Consider the following 14,381-nt stretch of genomic DNA (forward strand, 5'->3'; position numbering starts at 1 on the left):
TTGGAAAACCAGTTACCTGGCTATAGGCCAAGGGGCATTTTCTCCCTTTCTGAGGACAAGGTACAGAAAGCTTCCTTTTGTTCCAGGCCCCCCCACCACACAGGCCTGAGGACAGAGTTTGCAAGGACTCACGGAAAGCCCCTGGAAGCACCTGGCTCTGATTGCTTGGGTGCCAATGTCTGCCAAGGAGAGGGGCGGCCTCGAATTTTGAGAAAGTGGCGTCTGAGCTCTGGGACCCCGCCCCTTAAAGCCATCTTTGAGGACTGTCTTCTGCTGCCCACTCAGCCTGGACTCCACCTCGCTGGAGGGCAGAGGTTACCAGGCCATGCTTGTTCCTGTTGAGCGGGTAGGGGAAAGGGCTGCAGGGAGGCTCCAGTAGCGGGATGTCGTCTGGCTTGGATTGACACAGGTCCTGAGCCTGGCCACTCTCGCTCCTCTTGTTTCTCCTCCGGGGCTCTGTTTCCTGGAGCTTGTGCCTGCATCCAGTTCTCCATATGACCCTGGGGGTCAGTTCACCTCTTTAACCTCGGTCTCCCTTTCTGGAAAGCAAAGGGGTTGATCTAGGTGACCCCAGACGGTCTGATGCAGGGCTTAATGAAAATATATAAGATGTCAGCATTTAGTCATTCATTGATTTGACAAACATTTAGTGTGTACCTTCTCAGTGCCAGGCACTGTGCTAGCGCTGGAGAGGCCTCATGAACAGAACATGAAGGTCCCTGCCCTCATGGAACTCACACTCCAGTGAGGCAGACACACGAGGAACAATTCAAAGTCATGGCAAGTTGGGAAGCGATATGTCTGTGGGGGAGGGGCTTATAGTTTTACATAGCGTCTGGGTCAGAAAGGGGCATGGTGAAAAGGCGGCATTTGAACACAGACTTGAAGGAGATGAGGGAGAGTTACATGCTGACATCCAGGTAGAGGATATGGCAAGTGCAAAGGCCCTGAGGTGAGAACTGCCTGGTGTGTTCGAGGGGCAAAAGGAGAGAGCAGGGAGGGGCAGGAGAGGAGATTGGAGGACACGGGTGTGGGGGCAGACCGGAAGTGGGCTGGTCTGCGGTTACAGGGACTTCAGCCTCTACTCTGCTGGTGGGCACCAGTGCAGGGTGTTGAACAGAGGAGCCGACTAAATGTTCTGGGAGAGTCACTTGTGCTGTGTTGAGAACAGGCAGCAGGAATGAGGGTGAGGCTGGTGGCAGGGAGGCCAGTCATGCGCTGTCACTGAAATGAGGTGGCTTGGACCGCGGGGGAAGGGTGAGCAGCTTCTAGAAGGGTTTTGAATAGCGTCGATCATATTCCCTGACTGGCTGGGTGTGAGGTTGAGGGAGGAAGGAAGGTCGAAGAGGGGTGTCATGTTTGGGCCTGAGTGGCGAGAAGGGTGGAGTCGCCACTAAGTTGGGTAAACTTGCGGGTGCGGCAGGTTTGGGGAGAGCTGGGCAGGTTCGCCGGGGACATGTTTGGTGCATTTGAGAAGCCCTGAGCAGGCAGTTGCATATTTACATTTGGATTCCCAGGTGCACATGTGGGGGAATCTAGGTTCTAGATGACAGTGGAAGTGTAAGACCAGATGAGATGGCCTAGGGAGTCAGTACTCATTGACCAACCGGGCACCTGCTGTGTACCAACCCTACTTCACATTCGGGGTGGTGGGGAGGAGGGAGATACAAACCTGCTTATCATCTGGCGCCTGTCCTCCAGTTTACCTTGTCAAGGCCAGGCATGTCTTGGGGAGCAGAGGAGGCTGGGAAGGGTAGGCGTTGGGTCCGGAGTGCTCAGAGCAGACTTCAATAGAGTGGGGACTTGTCCTGGGCCTGGAGAGACAAGCCGAGCACAGCCAGGCTGGCAGAGGAAAAGGCTTTCCAGGTAGGAGAAGAGAAGGGTATAAGTACTGAGGCAAGAGTGAGGCAGGGAGTGGTTGACGAGGGTGGTAGGGGAGTTGGGATTTTGGAGTTTGTGTCCCAGCTTGGAACTGAGTGACCTTGGGTAGTTACCTAACCTTGCAGAGCCTCACCTGTGAAATGCGATATCCCTCTTCCTTCATATGGTTTCTGGGAGAGCAGATTAGAATCTAATAAACAGACCTGGATGTGATATGCTCAGCCCAGCACGTGGCATGCAGTGGCCCTGGACACACCTGGGGAGGCTCGTCAACCCTGCTTCGGTGAGTCTCTGCCAGGTGGCCCAGCAAAGAGCAGAGCTTCAAGAAAACCACTATTGGCCACAGGTTTGAGAGGCCTGAAATGCCCAGCGCCCCGGCCCCCTTTCCCGGGGCCCTTCTATTTTAGGGCTCAGTCCCAGTGGTCGAGAAGGTCTTGCCCGCAGCACCACAGCTAATGACAACCTGGCCTGCCAGGCCATTTAAAAACAGCTCCGCTATTTTTATCAGTAGGAGGTGGCTGGCCTGTCCTCCTCCTCAGACATTGCCAACATGGGTGATTTTAAGGAAACTAGGGCCTTGATAGGAAGATGGGTCATTGTCTTAAATTACAGACTTTGGGCAGGATGTGCCCATGGAACCTTTACCCAGCCAGTGGTCTGAATTTAGAGATAATTCTACCCTGCCTTGTCAGTAGGCCTCAGAAAGAATCACTTATCCTCTCCACCCCTAATATTGCTCAGAACCAATCCTCACTGGTGTTTCTGGGGGCAGCAGGCCTCCGTCGCCACTGGAGCGGGGGCACAGAGAGGACAGGGCTGGCGTGGCTGTGTGCGCAGGCCAGGCCCTGAGCTGAGGGCTTTGCATGCTCTCAGGACTTTTCTCCTGAGCTTTCATTGAAAGTAGTTTAAAATGGCTCTTGCCTGCTGGGCCTGCGGGCGATGACCTTTCCTTCCTTCTAAGAAAATGGATTTAAATGGGCTCCAGGCCCATTGGGAAGCGGCGTACAGGATGGCGGTGGTGAATGCCTCCAGCACTGTGCAGCATGAAATACCCGTAGAGAACCAGAGCTGCTGCACTCTATTTGCCACAGTTTGTATTTGAATATCTTTCTTTCTTTCTCTCTTTTTTTTTGGTCCAATTCTAAACAAAATTGCATGTTTTTTGAACACTTGGTTTGTTTGTTGATCATTAAAACAATAGGCATACTGCACCCCTCCCCATCTTCCTGGAGCAGCCATGGGAGCCATTCTCACCCTCATATCCACCGGAAGCCTTCATTGGCCCCTTTGTTTATAGGGCCGTGGCTTGGCTTGGCCTCTGAGTGTTGCTTCCACAAATCACTCCCACCCCTGCTGCCATCCACGCCTCCCCCTCGGTCTACCTCAGAGACACCTCGCTCTCTAACACCTCCCCTCCCTTTCTGCCCCCCTTTCTCCTAACCCACCTCCAATATCACCTCTTCGATGCCTTCCCCAGTCCAGCTCCCTGCCCTGCCTTGATCCCATGATCCGGCCCCTCTGGGTGCTTTGCATCTGTCCTCTGTTCCACCCCCCACCTCCACCCCCACAACCACCGTCATCGCCAGGTCTCCACGGGCTGGGCCTGTGCGTGTGTGTCATAGCCCACCCTCCTGTTCCATAAATGAATGGACTTCTGTGGCTCTTCATGGTTTCCAGGTGCTTCCTCATACTCTGCTTTACTGAGCAACCCCACCTCCAGAAATGGTGGGTGGTGGTGAGGGGATGCTGAGAGTTTAAATGGCAGAACCGGGACCAGAACCCGGTTCATATCTTCGAGGGAGTCAGAGCGCTGGCTGTGGGTCTCTGGACCCTCCTGGGCCCTATCTCTGTCTAACTTCCACCCTTCTACCATCCCCAAGCCCCCAGCTCTCCTTATAGCTGGTGTGGTGGGCCCTGGGGATATGGGTGCAAGGTGAGGTATGGTGTTCTCTTTAGGGTGGGCAGCACATCTGTGGTGAGTGGGAGAGCACAGTCAGGTACGGGGCAGAGACCCTGCAGGGGGAGAACTGGCTCCGTCTGTCCTGGCCCTGGCCCCTGGCTTGCCCCTGACCCCTACAGCTAGGAGAACCTTGAGGGGACCCCTTAAGTCCCCTTCCTCCTGAGCATTCGTTTCCCATGAGTCTTATGTTAACAGGTCACTTTTCCCCTAAACCTTCTCTGGCTCCCAGTGCTAGGGCCACAGCCCTCAACCTTGGTCACAGAGACTCACCCAGGAGTTTTCCCCAGTCCTGACGCCCAGGCCCACCCCTCGGAGAGTCTCATATGATTGGTCTGGATGGGGCTCAGGCATCTGCATGAGAGGGTTGGGAATCCGGCAGAGAGTCAACTTCCGAGGTGTCAGGGTGCCAGCAGAGTCCCCCTTGTCCTACCACATCCTCGTTCTAGCCAGGCCGGCCCCTCTCTGCTCCCCACTTGCTGGGCACCATCCTCACCTCTTGCCACCCACCTGGTGCTCACTCTCTCCATCCAAATCTACCCAGGCCCTCACAGCCCAGCTGAATCTCACACTTTCTGGAAACCCATCTTTAATTGCTTGGCTGTTCCCGCTCTCCCTTCCCTAAGCTGCTGCATCTTGGCCCTGGTGGCCTTTCTGTCCCCAGCCTTGGCGAGGGAAAGGGCTGGGGTCTGAGCTTCATAGGGATGCCTTTTTATCTCTGATCCTGAACCATTTGAGAAACAGGCAAACTCAGGGACCAGTCAGGGTCAGAGGTCAAGCTGGGGTTTCTCACTCTGCACAGGCAGAGGGGAACTCACCCCAGAGCAGCTGGAGGCCAGAGCCCAGGCCATTGTTGAGAGACCTCATATCTACTGCTCCACAAGGGAGGCTCAAGGGTTTGGAAGAGAGAGGAGTCAAGAGTCTTTCCTCTAGTCCCGGGAGGGTGCGGGGCTGGGGAGGAGATGTCCTCACTTGGGGCTGACAGGAGTTGGCGGTAAGAGTCCTCTCTGGTGGTTAGAGCTGGTGTCCGGGCTGCGGGGCCTGCCATGTGGTAGGGGCTCTCCACACCTCAAGCGCAATACCTGCACAGAGCCTTCCTGTGGCAGCCTTCTTGTGTCCTCGTCTGCTTGCTACTCGGAACAGGATGATGGTTATAATTTCACAGTGAGGAAGTGGGGGTCGAGGGAGGCCGGGTGACCTGCCCACGCCTCCCAGGAGTGGCCATCTGACTCTCAGGCAGGAGCAACATCCTTGGCCTTGCCATCTGAGTCCCTTCCTCTGTCCCCACCCTGGTGCTAAGGGCAGTAGAGGGTGTGTGTGTGTGTGTATGTTGATGAGCGAGTGAGAAGTGTGTGTGTGTGTAAGGGGTGTCTGTATGACATGTATGTGTGCGTGAGTGGGTATGTGGTGTATATGTATGTGTTGTGTGTGTGTGTCTAGTGGTGTAGGGGTTTACGTGGTATGTGAGTATGTGTCTGAGTGTGTATGGTGTGAGTGTAGGTGGTATGTGTGTCTGAGTGGGTGTGGGGGGGCGTATGTGATAGGTGTGAGTGTATCTGTGTGATGTGTGTGGTGTGTGCTGTGTGCTGTGTGTGAGTGTGTGTGGTGGGGAGATGAACACCCATGCTGACTCCAGCCCCGTGCCATCTTCCAGGCGAAGGCAGCCAAATCAGAGCAGGAGGTCCAGAGGCTGCAGCTGCGGAGCCTGCAGTACTTGGAGCGCTATGTCTACCTGGTGCTCTTCAATGCTTACCTCCACCTGGAGAAGGCCGACTCCTGGCAGAGGCCCTTCAGCACCTGGATGCGGGAGGTGAGAGGCGGGAGGTGAGAGGCGGGAGGCGGAGGCCGCCCTGAGCATCACCTGTGGGGACCCCAGTGACAGGCTCCTGCTAACCAGGAAGCAGTCTTGTTTGACCTTGGTCCCTAGCACAGTGTCTGTGCTTGGCGGGCAGTCAGTAAAAGTTTGAGGAGTAAATGAATAAATGAATGAAGAGGAGGGAGGAGACGAGGCGTGTGGGGCACTAAACAGGGGCCGTGTGTCAGGCTGGGCCCCTGCTCCTTGTGACCCCCAGGCCAACATTGCCTGGCTGCTACATGCCCATTATGTGTTAGCCCTCACCCTACGAGAGGCAAGGTGGCCCAGCCACTGCCATCTTTCAGTATGACCTTGGACAAGTTAGTTAACCCTTCTATCCTACAGCCCTCAACATTGAAATGGAAATAACACGGATACTGTCAGCACCACTTTAGAAGGGCTGTGGTGGGGGGTTCCATGAGATTCAAGTAGTGGCCATCTGCCAGACCCTGTGTTAAGAAGTTCTGCCTTCCATGGCAACTGTTGCTCTCACATTCTGCAGAGGAGAAGACTGAACACAGAGAGGTTAAGTACCTCATTTGCGGTCAGTGTTAGAGCCATTTGGTTGGCCCCAAGGACCACCATGTGTGGCCTAAGACACTGCCCTTGCATTCTACCTCCACCGTCTCTCTCTGCTCGTTCTCCTGGCTCTTCCTGGCTCTTCCCCTGGCTTGGCTGGTTTTATAAGCAGAGCTGCTGCCTTGGCACCTCTAGGTCAGGAGAGCGGCCTCCTTCCCTCCCCTGCAGTGGCCTGTAATTACTCTCCACCAGGACGCTGGCCCCTCCTAGCCTCGCCAGCCCGTCCTGGCGGTTCTAATCTGGACTCGAGGCCGGCATTAGCTCCTATGGGGCAGGCAGGTGGAAGGAAGCACAGGGAGCCAGGAACTCTGGTCTGACTGGGTATAGGAAGGGGATGGGCTTAGGCGGGTGTGCGGGTGGGGTCCGAGCTGGGAGGGAACGGAGGCAAGGAGGCCACTGTCGTGCCTGGCGGCAGGAATGGTGGCTGCTAGGTGGTTGCGCTGAAGACTAGCCTTGAGCGTGGCCCTCGGGTGGATGAGTGTTGAGTCAGGAGACCTGATAGGACATGGGTCGCACCAAGGCCACGTCGGGGCCACCCTCTTGAGCAGGCCCGGGCTCAGCTTCCTCTTTGAGCCCCTGGGTGGGGTCCCAGGACACTTCTGCTTGCGTTCTGCATGGAGAGTGGGAATCGGGGGAGCCAAGGGCTGGAGAGGAGCTCGATCCCCTCCCCATCTAAACCTGGGTGGTGGGCGTTGGGGGAGGCCAAGGAAAGAGAGAACTGCTGGTCCAGTGAGCAGTGTGGGTTCCAGCTTCAGGGCCCCTCTCCCCTGGGAATGAATGGCAGATGGGGGTGAGGGGCACCGAGGGACCTTTGTTCTGAGTGGGTCCTGCATCCTTTCCACCTCCCAGAATGGTGGGGTGACAAGGGGGCTGCTTCCTGGGTGTTTTGGGTCTAGTGCCAGGGCCTGGGCCACTGGACAACAGGGCTTCCTGGGGGGTGTCTAGGGAGGCCCCAGCTAACCCACCTGTGTGGAGGCCCATAGCTGAAACTCACAGCCAAAAGGCTCTTGCTGTGTCCCTGCTGCCTCCCTCAGCCTTCCCTGCGGGCCCTCGCTGTAATGCTGGGAGCCTGTGTTCCTGAGAATCCATCCCTGCAGGAGTGTCAGGGCTACACAGGCACCGGGCGTGCTTGGCCTCCCACACTGTTCTCCATCTGCTGAGTGCTTTCGGTGGTTATGGAGCTCTCCACAGTAGTCCTGGGAGGTAGAGACTATTAAGTCCATGATAAAGAAATTGAAGCTCAGAGCCGTTAATCGCAGTCAAAACACAAACTTGTTCAGGTTGCTGAGCTGGTAGGAAGCAGTGCTGGGCCCCAGGCTCGCCTGTGTCCTTCAGAGCCCAGATGACACAAAGTGGGGCAGGGTGACCCAAATGCTGGAATGCTGCCCGTATCTCTGCTGTCTTCCCCAGGTGGCGTCGAAGGCTGGAGTCTATGAGATCCTCAACCAGCTGGGCTTCCCTGAGCTAGAGAGCGTGGAGGACCAGCCTTTCTCGAGACTGCGCTGCCGCTGGCAGGAGCCGAGCCGCAGCCTGGAGCCCTTCACTGCCGGGGACTCCCTGTAGAAGGTGCTCCCCCTGCCGCTGCTCCCTGCTGTAGGGCCCGATGAAGGCTGGGGGTGCCCAAGGTGGCCTGCACTGAAGTGGCCCTGAGGAAATGGTCCCCCAGCTTCCCAGAGAGACTGGGGTTGGGACCCCTTTTTTGAAAGAGCTTTTTATCAGACAGTTAGCACACGGTCATACCTTGTAAGTGACGGGTATGTGGACGGCCTCCAGAAAAACCCAGTGCGTACGCCTTCCAGGGAGGGCTGGCATCAGCCTTCCAAGGCGCTCACTTCCCAAGTTGCCAAACAAAGCTACTTGCCACCTCCACTTCCATCCTCTCCTTCTTGTCCCATCTCAGCAGTCTGACAAGACCGTGGAGCAGAGTAACAGGTCAGCTTCGGTTTCTTTCTCTTTCATTCTTTTGCTGCTTTCCCTCTTGGCTTCTCTAAGTTAGCTAGCTGCCTGAGCACTGCTCTTCGGGCCCTCGCCTCCCTGGGGAGTGGGCAGTATTCTGCTTGGCTTTGTTACCTTGAAGGCAGTTTTACCCTGTTTTCTCACCTTTCATGCCCATCTCCAGCCTGGAGGCTTCAAGGAGGACCCTAACCACATGGCCCGATGGGTCTGGCAGAGGCCTTGCCTTCCTTTCCCCTCTTTCTCCCCCTGCACCTCCCCCCAGGCCCAGGACTGTATGTGTTTCCAAGGAGTTGGTAACATCAGGGAGCTCCTTTCAAGAGGAAGAAAGAACTTTCAGAAGGTGGGTGTAGCCCTGTGGAAGAGCCAGCTCCATTTTTCTGGAGGCCCAGATGGGAGGTACTAAAGAAGCCAAAACTGCCAGCTGTGGGTCCCTCCATACCTCCTCCCTGCCCCACCAGCCCAAGATGGTCCGGTATGTCATCAGTCCCCTCCCCACTCACACCTGTCGCAGCAGGAGCCCCTCACTCAGCTAGGCTACCTGAGTGAACAGTGGATTGTGTGAGAGTGGGCTAAGCAAGCATGGTATGAGGAGTCACCTGGATTTCAGACCGTCCTTGCTGAGGACCATTCCAGTGGAAGCAGAAGGGGCTAAGTGCTTCTGAGTTAGAGGCCTCCAGGATCTGTTCCATCTAGACAGTGGGAAAGCTGTTCAGAAGAGGCAGGAGAGGCAGGCGGTGTTGAGTTGAACCTTGCAGCTCTTCTGGGGGCTGGGAGGTTGAAGAGTGGGGAAGCAGTCCTCCTGGGCTGACTCAGTGGGGCCAGGGAGGCCTCTCTTTGGTTGGGTGCATGCACTTCTATGGAAAAACAGGTGGATGTGTCCCCGGTCATGTTTGGAAAGAAGAGAAGAGGCTGAAGTTGTTCATATCTACCTAGTATTGGAAAATATTTGACCATCTTGGCTGAATTCTTTTGCAAAACTACTGTATATCTGTTCACTACCTTTTCAGATTTGTTATTTTCATTTTTATTATTTTTGCATGTGTTAAAAGTTTTAATTTCTTTGCAGACAAGGTTTAGGTGAGGGGTCAGAGGTTGGGTTTTAACTGGGAGGGAGCCTTTGTGTTCTCACAGTTGTCCCTGACTTTCAGCTGTGCTGGGACCACTGGCCAGTCGCTTCACCTCTCTGCCTCAGTTTTCCCGTCTGTAAAATGGGAGAATAATACTTGCTTACCTACCTCACAGGGATGTTGTGAGGATTCATTTGTGATTTTTTTTTTCATACAGAGCTTTCGAGTATTAAAAACAGCTAAATGTGAAGTGCGCCTGGCTGCTGATTTGTCTTCAATGTGGGGCAGGCATCATAGATGCAAGCTGGGGTCCCTGCTCCTTCAGAGTAAATGTCGGTGGGCAGGGTGAGTCTAGAGTACCTGCCCTTGGCCTTCCTCATTCTAAGAGAAGGTGGGTTTTTACAGACATCTCTCTTCTTCCTCACATCTGCAATGGTGTCTTACAAGTTCACTCAGGATGCCCAGGGCTATCATGCTGAGCCTCTCAGTGAAGAAAGCACCATAACAGCCTAATTCACACTAAAGTGTGAAGGATTATTATCTCTAGGGAAATGAAAAAAGGTGGCAGTTCAGGGGCTATGAAGGAGGATGAACTTCAGCCTCTACTTCTTCCTCTCACTCACTCCCCTTGGAATCTCTTTTCGGCTCTTTCTGGCCCCTAGATGCTTGAACACATTTACATTGAGAGATTGCTGTATAAAGAGGCAGTAGGGATAGTAAGGCAGAGAGAGCACAGACCCGGGCTTCTACCAAAGCCCTTCCAGGAATAGGAGAACAAGGCCCTGTGGGATATAGTTCCAAGGTCAGCTGGGGTGATCAGAATGGAACCCAGAGCACCCATTGCTCTAGAGCTGGTCATCTCCCCAGGCTGGGAGAGAAGGCCTCCCCGGGTTATTTCCCAGCACAGCCGAGTCTTAGGATGCTTCTGTGTGGTTTTTGAATGCAAATGTAGAGGTGTATGCACCAGGGTGTGTGCATGTGTCCGTGTGTGTGTGTGTGTGTGAGAGAGAGAGAAAGAGTGGATGTGGCAGTTCTCTCTGCCTGAGGTGAGGGGGTCTGGGTGGGAATTCACAGGAGTGGGTGATGTGTTCATGGGTGTGTCCCCCAAGCTCCTCAGGCCCTCTCCAGCCTGCAAAGGGCATCTAGTGGCACGGACAGTACTTTTTCACATTTCAGTAGCTCCTTTGGTCAATGGCCTCTGATGAACAAGCAAATACATGTCAAACTTTAGAACAGTGCCTGACACATAGTAAGCACATAATCATTTTTAACCAACTTTGTAAAGTCTCTCTCCAAGCCCTTGGGGGTGCTCGGGAGTAGTCCCCCACTTACCTACAGGTCTCGTCCAAAAAACACAAATCTTAAGTCTACCACTTGATGAGTTTTTACAAATGCATATATCTGTGTGACCCAGACGACTATCAAGATAGACAACCTTACATGTGGGTTATTTTTAATGTTAAAATTTATAGACAATAGCTCAAAGAACATTATCAAACACAAGTCTTTGTGTAGGTAATAGTTAGAACTCCTGGGATTGCATATTACTGAAAACAGCCCCAGCTACCTTAAGCAAATAAGGGGATCGTAAAAATATGGTCAGTGGAAAGATCTCATGGGAGCCTTGGTAAGAATGCAGTGGGGCCTGGGGGTGACCAGAGTTGGGAACTGGAAGACTGTCCAGGGAGCCCAGAAGCCCTCTGCGGCTCTGTCTCCCTGGCAGCCTTGCGTGGGGCCTCCCTGTCGGTCTGCTCGGAGCCACCGGCAGTGTGGGCTGGCTCTTCCTTGCCGCTCTCCTTCCACAGTGTCAGACTCGCATCGTGGTCCGAAGGCCCTTCCTGCCTTTTCCTCCTTTACCCTTCACAGAAAATTCTCCAAGTAAACATTTTGCACTTCATATCCCATCTTGGTGTCCGCAGCTCTGAGGACCTGAACAGTACACCCTCACCCCTGTCCCCGCCTCTCTGGGCAGCTGCCGCGTCCTTTCTGGTGAAGGTCAATCTTCTCTGACACTGCTGGGGGAAAATGACCACCCCCATTTCCAACTTCATACGTTACAGTTTCAGCCAGACGAAGTTGTCTTTCTCTCTCCTGCACTGCCCTGCGCTCCCGTCTTAGGTGTGGGGGCCACCTGTCCTGTGGGCTGTGCCCAGAGGGGCAGGAAATTGTTGCTCAACCTTCCCCATAGATGTGTGTATGGGGAAGAGGGAGGATGGAGGAGGTTGTGGTCGATACCTCCAAATCTGCACATGGTGGTGCAAACCTGATTATTTCCTAAAAGGGAATACCCATTTTAAAGGTTTTTGAAATGCACCTTCATTTGTCCTCTGGAAATGTCCTATTTTACAGTCTCAAATAGCAGTTATGAACATGCCGTTTCCTAACTCCTGCGAGACTGCCTATTACATTTTTTGAAAAGTTCTTGCCAGTTTGGTGATTCAAAATAGAATTTCATACTTGTTTAATTTTATATTTCTTTTAAACTAATAGTGAGGTCTGAACTTTTTAATGTTTATCAGTCATTTATCTTTTCTTTTTTATGATTGTCCTTTGCTGACTTTTTCTTTGGGATGTTTGTCTTTTTCTTATTGATTTGTAAAGATGGTAACACTTTCTCATATGTTAGATTATTGTTAGCTTTAAAATATCAGCAGACACCCATGTTCCCTTAGAGCCTGTCATCTCTGTTTCTCTGTGCCTTTGGTCCACACTGCGCCTGATCTGTTACCAGGTCAATAACCTTTGCTTATTTTATTATGTTCTTTATTAGAGTACTTACTTTGTCAGACACTGTGTTTGGCTTTGTGTAGAGTCATCATCCCATTGAAAACTCCAACAATAACACAAGGTATTATGATCCCTATTTATAGATGGGGTCCCTCGGCCCAGAGAGTGTCTGATTCCGCCCCGTTGCTCATTTCAGAGGTGGATGTTGGCGGCAGCTCTGAGAACTGGAATCCTCTCTGACATTTTCCATGATGGTGGAGAGAAATGTCAATCCTGGAAGAGTGCCCTAGCTGGGGTGGGTTGGGGAGGTGGTGAGGGGAAAGCATGACTACTTCGAAAAACCTCTCTCGAGGTCTTGTGGTTCTCGGACTCGATGTTGTTTGAACCCCTGTGTACTTTAAAGAGGTCCCCCTCAACACCCACAAGAAATGTTTCTTTCCTGTGAGTCACACTGATAGATTATATATGACATGGGCCTTTTAAGTTTCATTTTGCATTTCCTCTTAGTTTATTCTTTCCTTTTTCTACCATCCACCCACCTCACTCATCCATAAACCCTATGTGACAGTGGGTCTCCACTGTCCAAAAGTAATTTTAATTCTTTCTTTGAACTAAATGAGGCCATCTTCTGGGCTGAATTAAACAGCAATAGTTTATGAAAACACCCGTTTCCCCATTCCCACCCCAACATTTGAGGTCACCAGTCTTTTTAATTTTGCCAATCTTCATACGTTTATTGGCCATTTGGATTTTCTCTTATGTATTCAGTTATTTTTCTACTGGATCGTCTTTTTTAAATTAATAGGCATTAATTTTTAAACAATCTGTTTCATTTATAGGAATAGATAGATAGACAGCTAATTCTTTCTCCCAGTTTATCTCATCTTGTAACTTTTAAAGACTGTATTTTGTCATAGAGAAGTTGTAAGTTATGATAAAATCAGATGTATGCATTTTGTATTTTATGTCTTTGTAAGCAGACCTTCCCTACCCAAAGTTGTGTATTTATTGCCTATATTTTCTTTGAATACTGATACAGTGTTATCTTTTATTTTGTGTTTTAATTAATCTGGAATAAATATGTTGTGAATGACATGAGGTAGAGAATATAATTTATTTTTTTTCCAAGTGGATATCCTTTGGGCACCACATTATTTATTGAACTCCTTAACTACAGTCACACATTAGATTCCCATGTATACGTGGGTCGATAGAGTAGACATGTGATTGTCATTGCCCCTGGCATCCATTCATCTTCCAGTAACCATCTCTGACTTTGAGTTTCTGTATCACATCATGCCTAGAGCCAGATTGCTGTCCCCCAAGAACTTTTGATAGGGATTACATTTAATTTATTGGTTAACACAGGGAGAATTGATTCTTTTACTATTTGAGTCTCCCTTTTAAGGAATAGATTTCTTTTATGTCTTTCAATAAAAGTTATTAATGCTCTTCCTATAAGTCATACCAGTTATCATTGAGTTTATTAATGTTTTTTAAATAGTGTTTTGCAATTATGAATTTTGTTCTATTACAGTTTCTAATTGAACATTGCCGATGAAGAAAAAACTAATTTTTTTTTTTTTGCTTAAATTTGGCCACATTTCTGAACTTACTTAATATCTCTAATAGTCTTTTTTTCTTAATTCTCTCACATTTTGGAGATAGATGATCATATTACCAGAAAATAATAACTGTTTAATTTCTTTTTGGTATTTGTAATTAGTATTTATTTTTCTTGTCTTATGCAATAAGACCCTCCTGTACAATGTTTGAGATATGATAATCTTTACTCCTTTCTGAATTTAATGGAAATAGTTCTAATATTTCACCACTAAATATATTTCTTGATCTAGTTTCCAAATAGAAATACTTTATCATGTTATAGAAATTTCCTTTCATTCCTGGTTTGCTAATTTTAAAAAGTCTTGAATGGATTTTAAACTTTAAAATGTTTTCTTGGCATCTATTGAGACAGATTTTTAAAAATATGTTAACATTGGAAAGTACATCAAAAGGTCTTCAAATGTTGAATAATCCATTTCTAAGTAAATATTAGTTGGTCATGATGTTTTCCTCTTGCTGAATCTGAATTCCTAATATTTTAAAAAGATTTTTGCATCTATGTTCATAATTATTTTTCTTTTTCTTATATTAATTATCCTTTTTAGTGTTGTTTGAGTTGTGATAGCCTTACAATTGTGTTGGGTGGCTTTCTATCTTTTTCAACATTTTGTAACAGTTCATGTAACTCATGTATAATCTGTTTCATGAAGGTTTTATAGAACTCTTAAAATTGGGCTGGTATTTTTTAGGGATGAGTCTTTCATAAAATTTCCTGTTTCTTCTATGTTTACTA

General features: G+C 50.3%; 1 protein-coding gene across 4 annotated transcripts in view; it reads left to right on the plus strand.

The window, feature by feature from the left end:
- The window catches only part of PALD1 (phosphatase domain containing paladin 1), a 76,089-nt gene extending 67,603 nt beyond the window's left edge, over positions 1-8,486 (plus strand). For all 4 annotated transcript variants that reach the window (XM_039872028.1, XM_039872030.1, XM_039872027.1 and 1 more), the window contains 2 exons: positions 5,493-5,648; positions 7,683-8,486. In XM_039872028.1, coding sequence (XP_039727962.1) covers positions 5,493-5,648; positions 7,683-7,740 — 214 coding nt within the window. In that variant the 3' untranslated portion in view covers positions 7,741-8,486. The remainder of the gene's footprint in view (positions 1-5,492; positions 5,649-7,682) is intronic.
- Positions 8,487-14,381: the final 5,895 nt, after the last annotated feature.

The sequence above is a fragment of the Pteropus medius genome, unplaced genomic scaffold (genome assembly GCF_902729225.1).
Source record: "Pteropus medius unplaced genomic scaffold, Ma_sr-lr_union100, whole genome shotgun sequence".
In the NCBI taxonomy this organism is placed as follows: Eukaryota; Metazoa; Chordata; class Mammalia; order Chiroptera; family Pteropodidae; genus Pteropus; species Pteropus medius.